The sequence below is a fragment of the Staurois parvus genome, unplaced genomic scaffold (genome assembly GCF_062004578.1).
Source record: "Staurois parvus isolate SC_StPar_1 unplaced genomic scaffold, SC_StPar_1.0 ptg000147l, whole genome shotgun sequence".
In the NCBI taxonomy this organism is placed as follows: Eukaryota; Metazoa; Chordata; class Amphibia; order Anura; family Ranidae; genus Staurois; species Staurois parvus.
In genome coordinates, this window is record NW_028317943.1 from 15,624,368 (window position 1) to 15,648,094 (window position 23,727).

Genomic DNA, 23,727 nt, shown 5'->3' on the forward strand with positions numbered 1-23,727 from the left:
CCCCCCTTTCCTGACCTGCTGGGCAGCATGCTTGGATAACGGTCTGGTAGGAATGGGGGTGCCATTTTTTTTTAATTTAGGCATGGGGTTCCCCTCAAAATCCATACCAAATCTGAGGGGCTTGGAATGAGTGGGGGAGGGAACCCCACGCCGGTTTTTTTTTTTTGTGCAAAATTTTTAATTGTCAGCAATTCTTTTTTACATTCAGCTGTCAGCGGGGAACCTAGCTGACAGCTGAAACATTAAAGCATGTTTTCACTACTAAAATACCGCATGACTTAATAAAATCACTCATGCTGTATTTTAGGGTTTTTTGGAAAAATGCTGTGTGGTATCTTACCCCATACTTGGATGCGGTAAGATACAACTTAGTGAATTGTCCTGGTTCGAAGTTCGAGGCTGAACTTTTGTTAGGTTCGAAAGTTCAACCGCAAACCAAACAGGGGGGTATTTGGCCCATGATCATTTATAAAGCTTGTCTGAGAGTTTTGAATGTTCAACCGTGAACCATATGGGGGGGGGGGGGGGGTGTTTGGCCCATGATCATTTATAAAGCTTGTCTGAGAGTTTTGAATGTTCAACCGTGAACCAAACAGGGGGGTGTTTGGCCCATGATCATTTACAAAGCTTGTCTGAGAGTTTTGAATGTTCAACCGCAAACCAAACGGGGGGGTGTTTGGCCCATGATCATTTACAAAGCTTGTCTGAGAGTTTTGAATGTTCAACCGCAAACCAAACGGAGGGGGGGGGGGGGGGGGTGTTAGGCCCATGACCATTTATAAAGCTTGTCTGAGAGATCAGAAAAAAAGGGTGTGGAGAGTTGGAATTACACACCGCTGAGCTTAGTGAATCTGCTGGAGGTCCCTTCCGTCACCATTTTTCTCTTGGTGTCAGGAAAACTTGTCAGTGACTCACGCTGATAGCAGAGGAAGGAAGCAGCAGACAGAAATGGAACTTAGTGCTCTGGATTGAGACAAGTACACACTATAGAGGGATATGCTTTGTTCCTATTTCATGTCTGTGATTTACAACCACTTCAAGCTTTGAAGATGAGAGCTAGAAGTGGATTGGTTGTCATGTGCAGCTGCCCCAGATTCTAGTCTCAGTAAATGAACTAATATGTATGAACCATCTTACTCCACATACTTATCCCCAGGCAGGACTCGTACAGTATTGTAAGAACACACTGACATGCTCAGTATCAGCCCCTATGTCTCTGCTATGGCCCCTCTCCTGCTCCCCAGGATCATATACAAGACGTACAGCTGCCTAGACTTCTGCTCTATACACATACACAACTCAACACCACGCAGGCGCAGCCCGGCCACGTTGTCATGGATACGTACGTGTGTCTGAACGTGCTGACGGCGCCTGTGGTGAGGAGACGTGAGGATTCTCCTGCTGTCGTTAGAGGAGTGGGCTCCAAGCTCGGTGACCCCGGTAAGCAGGATGTGTGCAGTCAGTGTAAGCTGTGCCGCCCTCATACCTCCACCTGTGTGTGTGACTGCTTGCCCGAGGACACTGATATTGCATTGCTTGGCAGTCCTTAGAATCCAGGACTTCCTCCCATCTTCTGCAGGCACACACAGCTACACAGTCTCTTCACAAAGGATTGTGCATCTACAGCCTTTCCAGCACTGAATTTGTATTTCATTTTAAAGCACAGAAAAAGCCAACAATGTATTTCTCTTATTTTTCCCAATTTATTCTATTAAAATAGAACTACAGGCAACACTTTTTTTGCTTTATAGTTTTGGAAATAAAGGAGGACTAGAACCCCTGTCAGGTTTTTAGTGCTAGTGGGGGCACTAGATCTGGAGACAACTGGGAATTGGCTCACTTTGGAGGGATTGCTTCTTATTTCCTGTTTTGGCTATGGAACAAGAAGCAAAGAAAAATCTCCTCAATGGGACACAGATGGGGGGAACCTGATGGGGGTGATAACCATCCTGTATTCTATCCGAAAATGAAAAAGTCACCTCCAGTCCCATTTTCCTAGTTCACCCTATGACTGGATGTGTGCTCCTGGTAGGATTAGAAAACAAAATAAAGGGAAAGAAGCCCCTAAAAAAGATCCAAGTAGTTTGACTAAGTAACACATTTTATTGCAGAACCATGAAAAAAAATCAACAAAATGAAAAAGATTTTTTAATGCAAAAAAATAAACCTCCACCCATCACCATTGAAAGTTTGACAACGTTGTCAATTAAAACCAAGGAGTCCGCACTGAAACCGTCTTAAAGCAGAGTTCCACCCAAAAGGGAAAGTTCCGCTTTAATGCTTTGTCCCCCGCTCCCCGTTAAGGATTGGCACCTTTGGGGAATGGGTACCTGACTTTGACAGGTACCCGCTCCCGCTGTGATCGCCTAGACGATTGGAAGCGGAATTTGTCCTCCCTCCTCATAGTTTTCTGGGACATGTGACAGGTCCCAGAAGACCACAGGGCCATTCACAAAGTGCAGTGCTTCTCACGCATGTGCAGTGGGCAACCGACTGTATGCAAGCTCTCACAGCTGGGTGACCACACTGAAGATGCCGGCGTCAGGGAGAGAAGACAGCCGGTGAAACCAGTGGTGGTGAGGACACCTCTGGACTGAGGGACAGGTAAGTGGCCGTATTTTAGAAGTCAGCAGCTACAGTTTTTGTAGCTGCTTTTTTTTTCCAGCTGGTACTCCGCTTTAAGAGCGCTGTCTGACCCTCCGCTATATCATGGCTTATATCATGAACCTCCGCTCAAAGACTGGGTATAAGAGGATTAACCACATGCCGCCCAGCCACTGTAGAAATAGGGCGGCACGGGCAGGCAAAACCACGTTTTAAAATGTGCATTTTGTAAACAGGTAGGGGGCGCGCCGCCGCCCTACCTGTCCCGCCGATCACAGCCACGGATGTCAGTCGCCGGGTCACAGCCAATCGTTACCGGCTATGTCCCGGCGATCGGCGGCAATAGCTGACAGAGAGCAGAGCTGCAGTAGCTGTGCTTTCTGTCAGTTCCTTGACAGCTCCAGGACAAGCTGATCGGGACAGAAGAGTTTCTCTCTCCCGATCAGCCTGTCCCCATCCAGTACACACCCCCGCCCCCTAGTAAAACACTCCCCCTCACACAGTTAACCCTTCCCTGAAAAATAAACTTAACCTCTTCCTGCCCAGTGCCATTAGTACAGTGTCAGTTTTTTTTTTTGCACTGATCACTGTATTGGTGTCAGTGACCCCAAGTCAGTAACCCCCAATGTCAGAATGTCCGCTGCAGTCCCGCCATAAGTCGCTGATCGCCGCCATTATTAGTATATAAAAAAACTAAAAATCCCAGTATCTTTCCCGCCATTTGTAAATGCTATAACTTTCACGTAAACCAATTAATTTACACGTATTGGGGTTTTTTTTTAGCAAAGACATGTCGCAGAATGCATTTTTGCAGAAATTTATGACTAAATTTGATTTTTAATTTTTTTTTTACTGGACATGTTTTACAGCAAAAAAGTCCAAAATATTGTTTTTTTTTCCTCAAAATTGTCAGCCTTTTTTTTATAGCGCAAAAAATAAAAACCGCACAGGTGATCAAATACCACCAAAAGAAAGCTCAATTTGTGGGAAAAAAAGGATGTAAATTTCATTTATGTACCGTATTGCATGACCGCGCAATTGTCCGTTAAACTAGCGCAGGGCTGTATAGCAAAAAAATGGCGTAAATTGCAGTATTTATACCATAGTTTGTAGACGCTATAACGTCCACACAAAGCAATCAATATACACTTATTGGGATTTTTTTTTTACCAAAAACATGTAGCAGAATACATTTTGGCCTAAATTTATAACCAACTTTGAGTTTACTATACATTTTTTTTAGCTGAAAGTAAAAAATATTGTTTTTCTTCAAAATTTTTGGACTTTTTTGTTTATAGCGTGAAAAATAAAAAGCGCACATGTGATCAAATACCACCGAAAGAAAGCTCTATTTGTGTGAAAAAAAGGACGTAAATTTCGTTTGGGTGCAGCGTTGCATTTCCGCACAATTATCAGTTGAATTAGTGCAGCGCTGAGTAGCAAAAAGAGGCCTGGTCATTAAGGGGGGTAAATCCTCTGGAGCTCAAGTGGTTAAACAGTGTATCAACTTGAAAGGAGGAAGATGATAGGACCTAATGCTGAGGATAGCAGTGCCTTTGCGACACTGTATAAACCTATCGCACATACTGTAGATGCAAAACAGCTGATATAATGTATCCAAATATTAGGAGTGAAGCAAAGGAAATACTTGAGAATGGCCAGAGCAGGATGAAAAGCTGGATAGAAGCACTGGACACACAGCTGCTTGCTGATGGAAGTATCAAGCCAACACATATATTGTGGCAGTTAGCTTAGCCCATATGCAGTGCAGTAAAAGGCTTTTATGATATAGAGCACATACATGGGATGGCCCTTAAGTCCCCAATCACATCGGGTGCAATTTGCATGCCAGGTGACTTGCAAATCATATGCCAAGTTGCACCCTATTGTCCGCTATTAGAGCGGTCATATTGGTGCGGTTCCGACTTGGTCAGAGTCGCATCGATTTTTAAAGTAGTACATGCACTACTTTTGGTGATATTTGCATAGACATCTGTGTCAGATGTCTTGCAAATCGCAAGGAAATCGGCAGGTCGCCCAATTTTGAAATCATGCGACTTCACTGTAAATCGGGTTTGATGTTACCGGGGTGTAAGTCCAATATGAGGTAAATACGGTCCTGCTGATGCTTGGAGGTGTCACACTCTCATCAACATGGACCCAGATGTAGAAGGCTAAGGGGAGACTTAATAAGGTAATGTCCACAGAATTGCATACTGATTGCAAGTTCACACAAAGTAGGTGAGGCTTAACACTGCCTCCCCATGAACATAGAGGAGCTCCTAGTGCAGCTGTGTGTCAAGTGCTTCTATCCAGCTTTTCATCCTACTCCAGCCATTCTCATGTTTTTCCTTTGCTTCACTATTACTGTTTGGATACATTATATCAGCTGTTTTGCATCTATGTGCAATAGGTTTATACAGTGTTGCAAAGGCACTGCTATCCTCAGCACTATCATTTTCCTTTTTTCAAGTTGATACATTGTTTAGTCTTCTTCTGCTCAGTTTTTGATGACATGATATAGCTGAGGGTCAGACATCACTCTTAAGACAGTTTCAGTCCGGACTCCTTGGTTTTAATTGACAACGTTGCCAAACGTGGTGATGGGTGGAGGTGCATATTTTTGCATTGAAAAATCTTTTTCATTTTGTTGATATTTTTCATGGTTCTGCAATAAAATTTGTTACTTAGTCAAACTACATGGATCATGACAGCTACCTTCTTTTTAGGGGCTTCTTTCCCTTTATTTTGTTTTTTAGTTATATTTTGGTACTGTGACCCACACCCTATTTTGGTGTAGTAGTGAACTTTAACTTTGCTCCCTGTTCATTTTTGGGGTTCTGCTGGGTTTTCTGCATTACCCTAAGAATATTTTATTGATATAATCCTGGTAGAATTAACAGGTGAAAATAAATAAAAAAGAAAACTACTGCAACCACCACATCATGGGACGAATAAAGTAGAACATTAGTCAGAAAATTCCTAGTTACTGCAGGCTGGCCCCTTTTGCAGGTATAGCTATCTAAAAATAAGTGCTTATAATACTGGCAATAGTATATATACATCCTTGGTTGGGAAGTGGAATACTGGGGTTATGGCTGCAGCAATATGCCTTAACCCTGGTATTGTTTTTTTCAGGAGGCGTTTCTTTTTCTCTTAAAAGTGGTCTGAGTGGCGGATTCGCCGCTAGATCACATTTAGGAGTAGCGGGAGGGGATATACCGTATTTGCCGGCGTATAAGACGACCCCCTACTTTTCCTGTTAAAATATAGGGTTAGAGCTATACTCACCGTATAAGACTACCCCTCTTCCAACACACACCAAATAAAAATGAAAAAACATCAGATTTGATTTCAATATGGTATGCTATTTCAGTATGGTATTCAAATGATGGGGTGCTATTCCTCCCACTGACACCAATGATGGGGCACGATTCCTCGCTCTGACACCAATGATGGGGCACTATTCCTCCGACTGATACCAATGATGAGGCACTACTCCTCCCACTGACACCAATGATGGGGCACTATTTCATCCACTGACACTAATGATGGGACACTATTCCTCCCACTGACTAATGATGGGGCACTATTCCTCCCACTGATACCAATGATGGGACACTATTCCTCCCACTGACACCAATGATGGTGCCCCATCATTAGTGTCAGTGTGTGAGGAATAGTGTCCCATCATTGGTATCAGTGGGAGGAATAGTGCCCCATCATTAGTCAGTGGGAGGAATAGTGTCCCATCATTAGTGTCAGTGGGAGGAATAGTGCTCCATCATTGGTGTCAGTGGGAGGAATAGCGCCCCATCATTGGTGTCAGTGGGAGGAATAGCGCCCCATCATTGGTATCAGTGGCAGGAATTGCTCCCCATCATTGGTGTCAGTGGGAGGAATTGCTCCCCATCATTGGTGTCAGTGGGAGGAATAGCACCCCATCATTGATATCAGTGGAAGGAATAGTGTCCCATCGTTGGTATCAGTGGCGGGAAAAGTGCCCCATCATTGGTATCAGTGGCGGGAAAAGTGCCCCATCATTGGTATCAGTGGGGAGAATAGTGCCCCATCATTGGTGTCAGTGGGGGGGGGGGAATAGTGCCCCATTGTTGGTGTCAGTGGGGAGGAGGAATAGTGCCCCATCGTTGGTGTCAGTGGGGGGAGGAATAGTGCCTCATCGTTGGTGTGAGTGGGGGAGGAATAGTGCCCCATCATTGGTATCATTGGGGAGGAGGAATAGTGCCCCATCGTTGGTGTCAGTGGGGGAGGAATAGTGCCCCATCGTTGGTGTCAGTGGGGTAGGAACAGTGCCTCATCGTTGGTGTCAGTGGGGGAGGAACAGTGCCCCATCGTTAGTGTCAGTGGGGGAGAGGAATAGTGCCAAAAGTGTCACAGCATGGTGCTGCTGCACACTTACTGGCCGCTCCCTCACTCGATTTTCGCGGGGCCGCTCGGCTCCGCCTCCTCGCCAGTGATTGGTCGCCTGTGTGCCTTTCCAGTGCTGGCGCTCAATCACCGGTGAGGAGGCGGAGCCGAGCGGCCGCACGACCATCGAGCGGCCGAACTGAAAGAAGGAGCAGCCGCGCTTCCTGGACCGGATCGTCGTGGGACCGGGACCGGAGCCAGGTAAGGTACAGCAGCTCTCTGCTCGCCCCTGTACTTAGTGTCCCTTCCGCCACCGAAAAAGTGCCGCCCTGACACCGGCTCACCGTATACCGGCGTATAAGACGACCCCCGACTTTTCAGAAGATTTTCATGGGTTAAAAAGTCGTCTTATACGCCGGCAAATACGGTAATAACATTAGTTGTTAACCACTTCCCCACACAGCATAGTAATAAACAGCAGCATGTTTCCCTAGTAAAACACACACAGCACATTATGTTAAACAGCACACAGTTAACCCTTTGAACTCCTTCCTGCCCAGTGTCAGTGCTTTTTATTAGCACTGATCACTGTATTAGTGTCACTGGGGTTGTCGGTGGCAGTCAGTTAGTTCCCACCCAGTGTCAGAATGCCCTCCGCAGTCCAACTATAAATTGCTGATCGCTGCCATTACTATTATAAAAATTCCAGTATATATACCACCATTTGTAGATGCTTTAACTTTCACGTAAACCAATTAATTTACATGTATTAGGATTTTTTTTTTTTTAGCAAAGTCTTGTAGCAGAATACATTTTGGCCTAAATTTCTGATGAAATTTGATTTTTGTTATTTTTTTACTGGATATGTTTTATAGCAAAAAGTAAAAATATTTTTTTTTTGTTTCAAAATTGTGTCTTTTTTTTGTTTATAGTGCAAAAAATAAACTCACAGGTGATCAAATACCACTGAAAGAAAGCTCTATTTGTGGGAAAAAAGTACATACATTTCATTTATGTACAGCATTGCATGACCGCGCAATTGACAGTTAAAGTAACGCAGTGCCGTAACGCAAAAAATGGCCTGGTCAAGAAGGGGGGTAAATCCTCTGGAGGGCAAGTGGTTAAACTTTTATGACTAAAGCTCTGCTTTAGGCTGCAATATCCATATTAGTTCTTCATTTTAGATATTGTCACATACCTTGGTTGGAGGCCGAGTTAATGAGAGAGCTTCTCTTGCGGCTCTGGTCTGAGCACCCCTGGATGTGGTGACAGATGAAGCACGAGTGCCAGCAGCCTGGTAGCAGGTGACTGCCACGGTCAAGGTGAGCCAGGGTCACACACGGTAGGGCAACAGAGTGGTCAGGAAGCAGGCTGATGTCAGTACCAGGGAGGCAAGTAGAGCAAGGTCCAGTAACATGCCGAGGTCAGTACTAGGGGATCAAGCAAGGAATAGTCAGAGGCAAGCCGAGTTCAGTATCTAGAATTCACAAAGCAAGGTCGGGAACAAGCAGCTTCCAGGAACACGGATCATGGGAAAGCTGAAGAACATCCAGCGATTAGCACACACTAGGATCTCCTTTAAAAAGACAGCTTGACGCCTGTGCACTTGATCGTGTGTGCCAATGCTGGCTGGCGCACACAGTTTCCTGACAGATATACTTTAAAGTGGGGGTCGGCAACCTGTCGATCACAATCTACCTGTCAACCGTGGGTGGGTGACGGGAAGATCATGAAGACGTCCCCGCATTGCCTACTTTGTGATCTGTCTATAACTGCAGACCAGTGCAGGCACACACCCAGCCAATTGTAGGCTGCAGAGGCAACCCCTGCCCCTTGCATACATGCGGCCATGGGGCGGGGAAAGCCTCTGAAATACCTCTGGTGGGGCTCAGGATCTTCTGAGCTCTTCCAGTGTGTATTGCATTTCTCTCCATAGACCCTCCTCTCTGAAACCAAGGTGATTGTGAGTGATGTCATGTGAGAGGAGGACCTGCAGGTCAGTACTGGAATGTTCAGGTGTGCCATGGTAGCTTCTGTGCGCCACTCTGTGGAAGGAGAAAACTTCTGTGTGCCCTCCTGACCCACCAGTATTATGCCCTCCTGGCACCCCAGACTTGCTGACCCCCTAGTACTGTAGTACTGTGTCCTCCTGACCCCCCAGTACTGTGACCGCCTAAAATCCCACCTTACTGACTTCCTCAACATCATGCTCTCTTGACTTCCCAGTACTGTGTCCTCCTGACCTCCCTATACAATGCCCCCCTGACCTCCCAGTACTGTGCCCTCCTGACCTCCCTGCAGCATACCCGCCTGACCCCCCCCCCCCCCGTACTGTACCCTCCTGAACCTCCAGTACTGTGCCCTCCTGACACCCCTGCACCGTACCCTCCTCACCCCTCCTTCGCCATGCCCTCCTGACCCCTCAGTACTGTAGCTTCCTGGCCCCCTGCACTGTACCCTCCTGACCTCCCTGCACTGTACCCTGCTAACCTCCCTACGCTGGACCCTCCTGACTCCATGTTCTCTGCCCTGCTAACCTCTGAGCTGCACACCCTTGTCTTCTGCCCTACTGATCTCTATACACTGCTCCTCATACAGCTAATTTCTTTACATTTCTCTTACTCCTATTGACCTCTCTACACTGGCCTACCTACTACTGACCTCTGTACAGTGACCTACATTTTACTTCCCCCTGTACACTGCGCTACATACTACTGAGCCCTGGGTGCTGCCCTACATACTACATGATGACTAGAAATCCTGAAACTAGTCGAACAAATCATCCTGCAATATCAGATGTTCTGCTTTCATGATGAACTCCAGCATCAGCCTTGTGGGAGTAATCAATTACTCCCCAGACTTGTGAATGAAAGCGAATGCTGAGTTTCTCACTGAAGCTAAAGTTTAAGGTAGGGTAAGGTAATATTTCTACAGTGACATTAATTTTATAAGATTTTTGCAAGTTTTCTTCATACTGTCTTTCTTTTTAATCAGGGCTTGCTAGTTAATTTCTTTTTTTAAAGAAAAGGAGGGGCACACCCTGATGATCTTTTACCTCTTCCATGTTGTCCAGGTAGATCTCCACATCTCAAAGGTTACCTACCCCTGCTTTAAAGTGTCTTTCCTGGAAAAAAGATGAACTTTTTTTTAGAAGATCCCACAATATATACACAATGACGGTGCTGATCAATCAAGAGGTGTCTAGCCCATACTGTCATCCCTGCGAGGAGAGAAGGCCATGGGGATTTCAGATCTCTGTGGCCTTCTCTCTTCTCCTACAGCTGAGAAGCCGGAGCATCTGCCTCCATCCTCCGCCTGATAGCTGACACCGGTATATACATCCTCACATGCCCTTCTCCCACTCTGCGCTCACTCGCTCAGCATGGTATTGGTGCAGGGAGGTTCTGTGTGAACTCAGGCTATGACAAGCCTGGGTTCACACAGGAGCAGTGGGGAAACCTGATGCGTTTTGGACAGGAGTAACATTCCTGTTCAAATTGCATGCTATTCTTTGCGGTGCAGTTAGCTTCCACACATTTTGTATTGACGAAAATCGCATCGCAAAGTATTGGTTTAGGTATCGGGAGCACTTTGACAAGTACTCAGGAAAATGCTCCATATCGGTGCATCCCTACTGACCAGTATTCGAACCATGCATAGGGATGCTTGTGCAGAAAACTCTTGTTTTGTGGGGAAATAAACCTTCCCACAGTGGCTGGCAGAAGTACAGTATTGTGTGCCGCTCTTCTCTCTGATGTTACTGCTGTTTAGCCCAGCTCCCATAGGGACGGAAGGGCTTTTTTTGTCTGCAGATTGTTCTCTGTGGAAGCACTGCTATGATGCTGCTCTTCCAGACTTTGAAAATATTACCATAGAGATGAAGCTTTTGTTTGCAAAAGCATTTTCATGTTTTGTATAAATGTATTCTTAAACTAATTTGCATTCAGCATTTTTGTGATGTTGTAGGAGATTATACAACAGGGCAGATTGTCGTCTGAGGTTTGGATTGAAAAAAAGAAAAACATTTATGGATAACTTGTAATGTGGACAAACTACTTCTGTGATAAAGTGTGTATTTTGCTAATAACTGTTGGCTATGTTTATATGCAGTCTAAATATTTAACATTTATGCATGCTCAAAGCTGAACCCTGGGCATAAATTATATTCTGCAATAGCCACAAAATATATAAATTTACTCTGTGTGCACCAAATGCCTTGCAAACTTTGATACTACCTTGTGAAAGTAGCAGTGACATCATCACTATGCTACACATAGCTTGTGCAAGAGAGCAGAGCTGCGAGAGGGGCTCAGCAGGACCACCCACTACAGGCTGCCTGCAGATAACTACAGAGGGGTGGATACAAGACCAGTCACCCTGCACAAAGAGAGAGAGAGCAGCACTGACTGGTATTTATTACAGAATTTATTTGACAAATATGTGTATTGCCTTATTTTTAGTTATAACAAAGATATTGCTGAATTACAGGAAATTTAAAAATTGCTATGGTCCATAGGGGGTGAACAGGTGTGAGAGGGGAAGTGGTTAAATTGTACCTAAACACTAATGCAAGCCATACATGGGTCAAATTCTGAACGAAGTTTCTTTAGAAAATCGGAAATTTCGTGCATTTTGTAATGCGATGGTGCCACCGTTGATTTCAAAATTCAACCAACTAAGCCTTCAATTTCACCTCATGTTGCTATAGAAAAGAATTTTCATGGCCAATAATTTTCTTTTCTTTCCAGGTCACAGCTCAGGCTCATTTCTTTTTAGATTACGTTAATCGCATGATCCTCCCATCATTGATTAGAAATTAGTTTGTTTTTCAAAACTTTTCCAGCATGTCCGATCACTCAAATTCAATGGTCGCTTGAAAATCGGTGCTGTGGCCCCACTGATGGTGTGAAATTCGAACCAAAATTCTTAGAAAATAATTCATTCAGAATTCGAACCATGTACAGTATGGCTGACTTTACTGTACAGTCTCTAAGCTTTTTTTTTTTAGTTGTGGTTATAGTGGAGAGGGATTAGAACACCTCCTGAACCGGGCAAATTTTAATCCATTTATGGCCAGCTTAGGTATTAGGTTAACAGCTGCCACTGCTAGTGTGAGGTGTTGTGCAGTTCCCCTGCTCCCCCCCCTCCTTCTGCCCTTTTGTACCATTCAGAGACCTACTAATATTCTCCCACAATGCAACACATTCTGTGATTGAGCAGATGAGAGATCCTGTCATTTATTCCCTTCTCTTCTATTTACATAACACAATGTGTTGTGGGTCTCTGAATGATGAAAAGGGCAGAAGAGGGTGGGCGAGTGGCCAAACTCTTCACCTAAGCAGTGGTTGCTGTTAACCAAGGGCGGACTGACAACTCATGGGGCCCCCGGGGCAATAGGGGATCATGGGGCCCCGTGTCCTTGCCTACACTCAAAGCACACCCAAAAAAGCCTATAAAAAGGTACCAGAGGCATTTTATGGGGCCCTCTACTGACCCTGGGCCCTCGGGCAGTGCCCGAGTGGTTGAATGGTCAGTCCGCCCCTGCTGTTAACACATACAGCACCAGATAGCTGCCTAGGGGCTATAAGGGCAGCATAAAGGGTGGATTGTTACAAGAAGCCTGCAGTATATGTATACAAACCATTACCATAGGTGCACACCTGAGCGTTTTCTGCTGTGTTTTACAGAAATGCAGTACAATCCATTTAACGTGATTTCCTATGGGACAGGTTCACATCTTCGTGTTTTCACTAGTGCGATTTTTGGAAAGGATCAGGGACATTTTTGAACGAAAAACGTTGCGTTTTTTGCTCTATAGACTTCAATGGGAATGGTGCAGAAAAGCATGAATTGCATTTTTGCTGCATTTTTTACGTATTTTTGATGTGTTTTGCATTTAAAATCTGCCTAGCAAGAAGAAAAATTTAAAAAATTTCTAAATAAACACATACAAAACGTGGCAAAAACACAAGTGAAAAACACGCAAAATGCAATGCAGAAATGCCTCAAACGCAACCTGCATAGGTGTGAACCTAGACTTACACATATCAGTTTAACAATAAGTCTTGTGTGCTTCTAAGCACAACAAACCAAATTGTGATAAATAGTGAAAAATAATAAATATAACATATACAATTATGTAGCCGCTTATGCACAAAACCCCTATCTCATATAAGACATATTGAATAAATTAAGTGAACCAAGGCAGCACTCTGTAGTGATCGCCAACTCCGTATTGCGTCATGACATCATCCAAGGCTCCTCCCCTACAGAGCACTACAGAGTTAATGCACACTGATTGCAATACGCTTGCATCCTTCTGTAGGGGAGGAAGATTGGATGACATCACGATGCAATACGGAGTCGGCGATCACTACAGAGTTAGTGCACACTGATTGCAATACGTTTGCAGTGGAGTATACATTGCCATCCAGGCCGGTAAGCATAGCGTCGTCGGTGGTGGATGTTATTCCTTATATTGTATGGTTGTCAATATCGGAGCGGATAGGCAGATACAGCTGACTCTTCACGGCACAGTTTTCTCAGATTGCCAAGCTATTACAACCAAAAGCAGTACACACCTGGTGTGGTGAGGCACCATTTGCATGTGAGTGTGCATTTGTAGATTATTTTTGATATTAAAATGTTATAAAGCTCTATGCACTATGTGGAGTTTTTTATTGATGAGGTGATGAGATCTAACATCCCAAGCGAGGTGGGAATTACAACTGATAATCCATCAAGTGATCTTCAGAGTCCATTGTGGGACCACAAGTGCAGTCAGACCAAAACATAGTATTATGTGAGGTCACACTGCTGGAGGTGAGCAGATATCTGGTGGTGGAAGGATGCACTTTTGTGTTTGAAGCACTTGGTGAATATAGAAGGAAAAGAGTGTCACTAAGGAAAAAAAAAAACATAATTATTTTTTGGTTATTTTTTGGGGGGTTTATTTTTTGTTTTTTTAAGTATATAATTATTATAATTTTTTTGTATTTTTATCACATTTGGTTTCAGGTAGAGTTTTGAATTGTAGCTCTCCATTGGTTCACTTAATTTAGACTTACACATAACTCTATTGATGTGTTTGGTGCTGAATCCCTAAAAAAAAAAAAAAAAAAAAAAAAAATTTACTATACTTTAACTTTCACAATAACCTGTTTTTCTTGTTTTGGCAGAAAAAATGCTGCAGCATACAAAGCATTTGGACATATCTAAAATACTACAAGTGGCTGAATCGTTGGAGGAAATTCTGTGTCGCTGTTTTGGTCCAGGAGGAGGACAGGTTCTCTTTATTAAATCCACTGGCGAGCTTATCATTACCAAAGATGGAAAAAGCATACTTGAGTATCTCTTACTGGATCACCCTATTGCAAGGTGGGTGATGTTATGGTGGGTGGAGGTTAAGGGTAGCAACTACTTTAAACTTCCTTTTGCAGTGTTCTACAGTATGTTCATAAATTTCTGGCTTTAATGAGAATGTGAAATTAAAATGTAATAGTTGTAGTTTATTAGGTTTGGTCATCTCATTCAGAATAACTCTCAGTTTACTCTGGTGATTGTTACAAGTCACCACTCCAAGACTTGTTAGGACTGCTGCAGATGTTCCTGAAGTCATTGATATTTAGGTAGTAGCATCTGTGTATGATACAGCGGGTAAAATAAGTATTGAACATGTCACCATTTTTCTCGGTAAATATATTTCTAAAGGTGCTATTGACATGAAATTTTCAGCACATGTCGGTAACAACCAATGGAATCCATACATACAAAGAATCCAAAACAAGTTCAGAAATTAAAGTTATGTGTAATAAAATGGAACGACACAGGGAAAAAGTATTGAACACGCTATTTATTTATTACTTCATACAGAATCCCCATGGCCCCATGGTTTGTTTCAGTGAGAGGAATAGTGACTGTTGTTGATCTCAGTAGCAGGAATTATGCCCCCTTTTTGGTGTCAGTGGGAGGAATAGTGTCTTGTATCAGTGGGAGAAAAAATGCCCTAAGGGCAAGCAAAGGGCTGCATCCAGCCCTCGAGCTGTAGTTTGAAGACCACTGTTCTATTGGATTCAAGTCATGTGATTGGCTAGGCCATTTTAGCTCCTTTATTTTCTTTCTTTGAAACCAATTAAGAGTTTCCTTGGCTTTGTGTTTGGGATCATTGTCTTGCTAAAATGTCCACCCTTGTTTCATCTTCATCATCCTGGTAGATGGCAGCAGTTTTTATCAAGAATGTCTTGGTACATTTTTCCATTCACCCTTCCTTGACTGATATGAAGTTTGTCAGTTTTGTTGGCTGCAAAACAGCCCCACACATGATGTTCCCACCTGCAAACTTCACTGTTGGTATGGTGTTTTTGGGGTGATGTGCAGTGCCATTTGACCTCCAAATGTGTGTATTATGGCATCCAAAGAGTTAAGTTTTGGTCTCATCTGATCAGACTATATTCTCCCAGTATTTCACAGCTTTATCTAAATGTGCAACAAACGTTAAATGAGCTTCAGCATGCTTTTTCTTAAGGAAAGAATCTTGCGTGGTGAGCGTGCATACAGGCCATGGCGGTTGAGTGCATTACTTATTGTTTTCTTTGAAACAATTGTACCTGCTAATTCCAGGTCTTTCTGAAGTTCTCTATAAGTGGTCCTTGGCTCTTGGACAACTCTTTTGATAATTCTTTTCACTCCTCTGTCAGAAATCTTGTGAGGAGCACCTGGTTGTGGCTGTTTTATGGTGAAATTATGTTCTTTTCACTTCCGGATTATGGCCCAACAGTGCTCACTGGAACATTCAGAAGTTTAGAAATCCTCCTTAACCAATGCCATCAGTATGTTTTGCAACAGTAAGGTTGCAAAGGTCTTGAGAGAGCTATTTGCTTTTACCCATCACGAGATGTTTCTTGTGTGACTCTTTGGTAATAAGACACCTTTTTATAGGTCATCAGTTGAGACTGAACCAGCTGATATTAATTTGCAGGGACAAGGGGCAGGATTGCTTTCTAATTACTGATAGATTTCAGTTGGTGTCTTAGCTTTACATGCTTTTTTGCACGTCCCTTTCTTTTTATGTTCAATACTTTTTCCCTGTGTCGTTCCATTGTATTACACATATCTTAATTTCTAAACTTATTTGTTTTGGTCTCTTTGTATGTATGGATTGCATGGGTTGTTACTGACGTGGTGAAAATTTCATGTTACTAGCACCTTTAGAAATATATTTACCTAGAAAAATGGTGACATGTTCAATACTTATTTTATCTGCTGTATAATCACATCGCTCGCACAGTCCATGATTTGTTTTTATTCAATAAACAGTCTGTGTTCAGGGCATATGTGCATGTGGCTGCATTTTATGGCCCCCAGCGTATACCCGTGTACAGCCGCATCATGCTTCTCAGCCCTACGCGGCTGTGTGAATGAACCATTATGGTGACAGTGGTCATGTTTTTAGGATATTCAGAAATAAAAAAAAAACAGCAAAACTGATTGCACTGAAAGCCATCACAGAATATTGTCCATCATTATCAAATAGCCCGCTTTTTACTTTGAATTTTATATTTTTACAGCAGCTGATTTTAAAGCGATATTAAACCCAAAACCAAAAATGTATTAAATTGCAGCTTACCGATTCTTAGATGTGGTAACTTCATTTGCTTTCTTTTTGTTCGGCTTTTTACCTTTATATTCACCTGGTGATTCAGTAAGTCTGTTATTTTCAACTTACTTTAACTAGTTACAGACTTCGGGTGTGCTATACATGCCCCCAAAAAAGTAATCTTTGTGCACAGAACGTGTGTAGCACACCCAGTTTCTGGCCTGCTGCTATTACCCCCCCCCCCCCCTTCAAGTATACAGCAGTTCTTGGCTTTGATTATTGAAAGCCCGGATTACTCTGTACTGAGAGAAGGTAAAGGGTGCTGCAAAAAAGCAGTCTGAATCAGTGTTTATAAACAACACTGCTCAGACAGGAATATAGGAGGATACAAAGCAACATAATGTTACTTTTGTATAATTTTGTTCATACATCTGCAGATCAAAGGGATGAACTTCCATCTGCAGATAATGTCAGTTAGGGTCCTTACACAGGGGTGTCATTCGTTCAGTCACTTTTTTTTTTCAAAGAAAAAATTGATTCAGTTTATATCAGTTTTTACATCAGTGTTCAGTTCAGTTTACATCAGTTTTTCATCCATTTTTACATCAGTTTTTTTACATCTGCCAGCAGGAGTCCTTAACCACTTGAGTCTCTGAGCCATTTTTTTCAGTTGTTTAAATTTTTTGTTTACACATTTAAAAAATAATTTTAAGCCTGAAGATTTTTTAAAACCCCCCCAAACATTATATATTTTCTGAAAGCAGACACTGCTACTTTAAATTTTTTTATGTCACATGCATTTGCGCAACAGTGAAAAGCAAATTAATTGCAATGAAATGGAAATTTTCAGTAAAAAATACACTAAAGTTAATTTTAGGATATGCAAAAGCACTTTCCCCTTTTTGTTGGTAAACCATAAAAGATGAAGTTGCACCGAGTAAATAGATATCCAACATGTCAAGCATGAAAATTCCCTGCCCCTCGTGAAACAGCAATAAACTTCAATACCCTATGTTTTCCTTGGGAGACGTTTTAACCGCTTGCTGACCACCCTATAGCAGAAATACTGCTACAGGGCTACAGCTGTATGCAAAATCACATATATATATGTGATTTTGCACTTCCAGGTAGGGGGCACAAGTGAGCCCTACCTGCGCCGACATTCTCAGCCGTGGCTGTCAATCACAGGACCCCAGCTGGTAATTGCTCATCGGTGCCCGGTGATTTCAGAGGATCTCGGACGGGGAGGAGGACTGTTTTGTTTACTAACAGTCCTCCTCCCTGTCAGCATGGGCACACTGCTCTGGATGGGCACGAGCACACTGCTGTGGAAGGTTCTTCTTTTAGTTTGGTTCTAAACTCAAAAGTTTTTTTTACCTTAATGCATTCTGTGCATTAAAGTGTTACTAAACCCAGGACTCTGCATTCACTATATCTGCTCTCCCACAGTACACAGAACATGGAAGTACAAATATGTTAGTAAATATAAACTGCTAAACAGGGGCGGACTGACAACTCATGGGGCCCTCGGGCAATAGGGGATCATGGGGCCCCTGTGTCCTTGCCCAAACTCAAAAAAGCCTATGAAAAAGGTACCAGAGGCATCTCATGGGGCCCCCTACTGCCCCCGGGCCCTCGGGCAGTGCCCGAGTTTCCAAATGGTCAGTCCGCCCCAGCTGCTAAATACCTTTTCTCATCAGCAGTTTGAGTAGTCTTGTGACTTCTATCAGTGTCCAGCCAAGCACTGGGTAAAGCTTGTAGGAGGAGTTTTTATTTTTCTCTAGGAGGAAGCAGAACACCTGACCTCTGTCTGGACAGTGTTGATTGGCCCTGTGCTGATCACATGCACTTTCCCATGAAAACAAAAAAAACTTTCAAGCATTACACATCAAACTTAGGATGTGCAGAATCACTCCACATGATATGTCTTACCAGGGGAAAAGAGGGTGAAACTGGAAGAAGGGGAGGATCAGAGAAGTCAGGATCAAACAGCATATATACACAATGCAGAGGATTAACCCCTTAGGTTCTACAGTGAGTAAAGTATACTTTGCTGCATATACAGACTGATTTTACTGTTGTGGGTTTAGTAACACTTTAGGGTAAAACAAATTTCAGTAGTTGTTACTCTTCCCCACTTCCTAAATACTTATATGACTCCTGTATCAATCCAGCGCTGTGCCCATCTTCCTGTTATCACAAGGCAGATTGATAGCAGTGGGAGCCATTGTAATAAATTCCAGCAAGTCAAGGGGGGGGGGGGAGCAAGCTGTGCTGTGTGTGTCTCTAGATGCACACTGCCTGGCTTGGAAGCGAGGCAGCATGTGTGACATCATAGGAAACCGCAAAATCCTTGCACAGAGCAGGTAAGTATAACATGTTTATTTTAATTAAAAAAAAAAAAACAACAGTTTACAACCACTTTAAGTAACTTGTTTGCTTAATTTGCTTTTATTTCTTGAGCATTATAAATTCATTGTGTACATCTATCAGTCTGTAAAGCTTCCATTAGTACTGACACCCCCTCCCCACCTGACATTTATTATATACTCAAGTATGTGTGGAATAAATTCAGCAGAACCTATACAAAGGGAACAACCCTTTTATACTACATACCCTTATACTGTATTCTGTATTGTTGGCCGTATCAATTCAGAATACAGTGCAGTTAGTTTATTTTCTGCTCTTGCTTTTGTATATATTCTATTGACTATATTATACAGTATTATTATAATATATTATATGATGTTATATTGCTATGCATGGATTGAAGATGGCTGATGCATAAAGAAGAACCTATTAGTCGCATACCATAACAAAATACAAAGTTAATTGTTTTAATTTTGTTTTTCCTTAGAGTAATTGTCAACTGTGCTTCCAAGCATTACAGTGTTACCGGAGATGGAGTGAAATCATTTGTTTTACTGCTGTGTGCTTTCCTCAGAGAAATCCAGAGAACAACTGAAAAAAACCAGGACCTAATTTTATCTGGGAATTCGACATTAAAAGCGAGATATAAAAGTAAATGCCATGTGTTAAGAAGAATAAGCAATATGCTATTGATTTTCCAGAGCACAGTGCTAGAGCCCATTATAAAAAAGTGCCTAAGACCACACTTTCTTTCCATGTACACAAACATGAAAGGAAATGTTACATTGTGCAGAGCATCTCTGCAGCAAACACTGGATACATACTTTTCTGGAAGAAATTTGTATAACAACCAGGGGATTCTTAGTAGACTGGCCTGTGATTATCTGTTTAAATGTTTATTTTGTGTTGTTGACATTCTGGAAGTAGTCGGCTTTGTGGACAGATGCTTCTCTGAGCTTCACACACAAGCTCCAGGATTTCCAGTTGATAATTCCAGGATTCTGCCAGGCCTTGTACTTCATCGGGATTTTTCAGTATACTGTCCAGCAGAGGGAGACCTGCAAGCACTTATAGTGACAGACCAAATCCATCAGTCTCTTTCTGCATCAGGCATCGGCTTTGTTGTTTCTTCACATATTCAGCTTCAAATCTCCCAGCAGCAACTGGAGCAAAGGACTGAAAATATAATGAAACAATTTCAGAAAAATAAAATCAAGCTGATATTATCAGTTGTTAAACAACATGAAATTGTTTCTTTCTATGCTAAACTGCATGGCATATCTATAGTGGAATGTATACCATCAGAAGAGATCGATCTGCTTTTCACAGCCACTGGAGCGACTCCTGTGTCTACAGAGCTCAATGATCATCTTCAGAATAACTCTTTTCTGGTACAGTCTTGTCAGTCAGTTTTAATTGGTGACAAAAAGTATGTACAGCTTGTTTTCAGTGGTTCATTGGCCTTCAAACCACACAGCATTGTGTTGTATGGGCCTGTCAGAGGTCTGAGTGAGCAGATTGCTTCATCTTTTCATGGGGCTTTTAAAATGCTTAAACAGTTATTCCAGCCAGTAGATGCCAGTTGGGAACAGCCACTAAATAATCCAGACTTTTGTTTACCAAATAGAAGAGTGTCCCTAGAAGAACAAAGAGTAACTTGTAGCAATTGCCAGAATGACTCAGACTGCTGTGACTGCCGTCTGCAAAAAATGGATCAATACACTCATATGCACTGCACACACAGTGTACCAGGAGACATTTCAGAACAGACATTACAAGAACCGACATATAGCTTAAGAACATGTTCCCAGTTCTGTACAGGTATTCATACATGTTTACATCAGCTGGAACAAAGCCTTCAGGAAGCAGTGGAAGCAGAACCTGCAAGATGTTTAGTGATTCTTAAATCAAGATCAAAATTACCTGTAGATGTCACATCACATAAACAGGTTATATCTACAAATAGGTATACAAATATCGGACTAGTATTACCAAGTGGGGGACTGTTTGAAATTTTATTGAGTCATCATCTCCACAATTTTGCCAAAACGTGCCAGGAGGCAGAGCTTGCAATGATTTGTACTACTTTTGGAGAAGCCCTCTTAAGTATTCCCAAACACATCTACAAAGCTAAGAAGGAAAGTTTTCCACTTGTATATAAACACTGTCTTGATGCATTAAAAAAGAAAGAGACAATAGACGTAACCCAGACAGGTCTTGAATCAGTGTCTTGCAAATACCAATTGATGGCTTCAGTGCTCCAGTGCATTACTAAGCTTGTGACAATAGATTTAATAATTGGTATTAAGAAAGTACCTCAGAGTGTTTCCAGTGAACAAACAAATGAGGATATATGCCTTCTTACATGCTAAGTTAATACAGTTGTGACCAAAATTATTCAACCCCCAATGCTGTAAAGGGGTTTAGGGACTATAGTGTACATTTGGAATTGTATTCAGAATCAAATCCTACAAGGACGTTGTAACTACCCAAATGCAACTAAAATGACATCAATTGTTTATGTAATACAGTAGTAAATGGTTCTTATGTGGTTTCTTCATTGCCACAATTATTCAACCCCTTAAAGACTACCACTCTGAAGAACAGAGGTTCATACAGGTGCTTTCCATCAGGTATTGAAAACACCTGTGGATGTCACCGAGCAGCAATCAAGCATAATAAGCACCAATTAGGCAGCTTTAAAATGACTGTGATACTCAGCTCCTTCTAGACATTTACTGGTGTGGTTACAAACATGGTGAAGGCAAGAGAATGGTCCAGGAAGACAAGAGAAGAGGTGATTTCTCTTCACAGGAAGGGCAATGGCTATAAGAAGATTGCAAAGATGTTAAACATACCAAGAGACACCTTAGGAAGCATCATTCGCAAATTCAAGGCAAAGGGCACTGTTGAAACGCTACCTGGTCGTGGCAGAAAGAAGATGCTGACTTCGACTGCTGTGCGCTACCTGAAGCGTAGAGTGGAGAGAAGTCCCCGTGTGACTGCTGAGGAACTGAGAAAAGATTTGTCAGATGTGGGTACAGAAGTTTCAGCCCAGACAATAAGACGCACACTGCGTAATGAAGGCCTCCGTGCCAGAACTCCCAGGCGTACCCCCTTGCTGTCTCCAAAGAATAAGAAGAGTCGACTGCAGTATGCCAAAAGCCATGTGGACAAACCACAAAAGTTGTGGGATAGTGTTCTGTGGACTGATGAAACAAAATTAGAACTGTTTGGGCCCATGGATCAACGCTATGTTTGGAGGAGGAAGAACAAGGCCTATGATGAAAAGAACACCTTGCCTACTGTGAAGCATGGTGGAGGGTCAATCATGCTTTGGGGCTGTTTTGCTTCTGCAGGTACAGGGAAGCTTCAGCGTGTGCAAGGTACCATGAATTCTCTTCAGTACCAGGAGATATTGGATGGAAACGTGATGCAGTCCGTCACACACCTGAGGCTTGGGAGACGTTGGACCTTTCAACAGGACAATGATCCCAAGCATACCTCCAAGTCCACTAGAGCATGGTTGCAGAGGAAAGGCTGGAACATTTTGGAGTGGCCATCGCAGTCACCAGACTTAAATCCGATTGAGAACCTCTGGTGGGACTTAAAGAAAGCAGTTGCAGTGCGCAAGCCTAAGAATGTGACTGAACTGGAGGCCTTTGCCCATGAAGAATGGGCGAAGATACCCGTAGATCGCTGCAAGACACTTGTGTCAAGCTATGCTTCACGTTTAAAAGCTGTTATAACTGTAAAAGGATGCTGTACTAAGTACTAAGATTGAATGTCACTTGGGGGTTGAATAAAACTGATAATGCTGTGAGCACAGAAAAGACATTTGTGGTTATTTCATTATAACTGTTATGTTATATTTGTCTGACCTACAAGTGCCTCTTTAATGTAAATGTAAGCAAGATGACTGAATGATCAAAAGCAATGTCAAACTGGCCAAAACACTCAATTTCAGTGGGGGTTGAATAATTTTGGTCACAACTGTAACTGTGTATTTATACCTAGTATCACATTCTACCTTCTAATGTTGGGTATGCTAATGTTTACGTTATTTTACCTTTTTATCCCAAAGTGAGTGACACAGAGCAACAAATCATACCCGTCATGCAATTTCTTGATGTTTGTTATTTGTCGATTTGGGGCACTGCTGCTGTTGTAGTGGTTACAGAAAGATATGTGAAGGTGCCACTACGAGCCTATGTTGTATTGCTGCAGCCTGTTCAATGCCTTTATAGCGCTGACAGGTTTGTGTTAAATTATTATGATGTTGCAGTCTTGTTAATTAAAGATTTATATTTACCTCCTTGTTTAGCTTTATTTTGTGCTTTGAGTTAGGGGGCGAAAGATCACATATAGCTTGTCAGCTTCTGCCGTTCACACACTATGCTTTCAGAAGTTGGGAGAATGTGCGTTAGGAAGTGCACAGGCAAGCAACATGGTCCCGGCTGTTATTTTGATCAACAAGCTTTAATACTTTGAGTCACAATTCCTCAATAAGTATGTGAGTCAGTGAAGTGTCAGTGTCTTAGGCCTCATTAATATGGGTGTACCAATCTGTACACCCATGTGAAGGGCCGTCTTGACCCGTAGAGGATGCACAGGTATTCCATGAAGACTGCTTTTTCAAATCCATGGCAGGTGGCTGGCTGCACAGACTTGCATAGATCTCTGAGCACATTACTGACAGCACATCTGTGCAGGTCTAATTCATGGATTAGAACATAGTCTGTCTGATTCCTGGTTCATGTATCAGACCTGCATGAATTTACACAGGTCAG

General features: G+C 42.6%; 1 protein-coding gene across 1 annotated transcript; it reads left to right on the forward strand.

Annotated features, from left to right (window-relative positions):
* The first annotated feature begins 1,341 nt into the window (after positions 1-1,341).
* Positions 1,342-23,248, forward strand: BBS10 (Bardet-Biedl syndrome 10). The gene is made up of 3 exons (XM_089674082.1): positions 1,342-1,440; positions 14,151-14,349; positions 19,425-23,248. Exons 2-3 carry the CDS (start codon positions 14,156-14,158, stop codon positions 21,307-21,309), a joined length of 2,079 nt encoding a protein of 692 aa, XP_089530208.1. The 5' UTR covers positions 1,342-1,440; positions 14,151-14,155; the 3' UTR covers positions 21,310-23,248.
* The last annotated feature ends 479 nt before the right edge of the window (positions 23,249-23,727 follow it).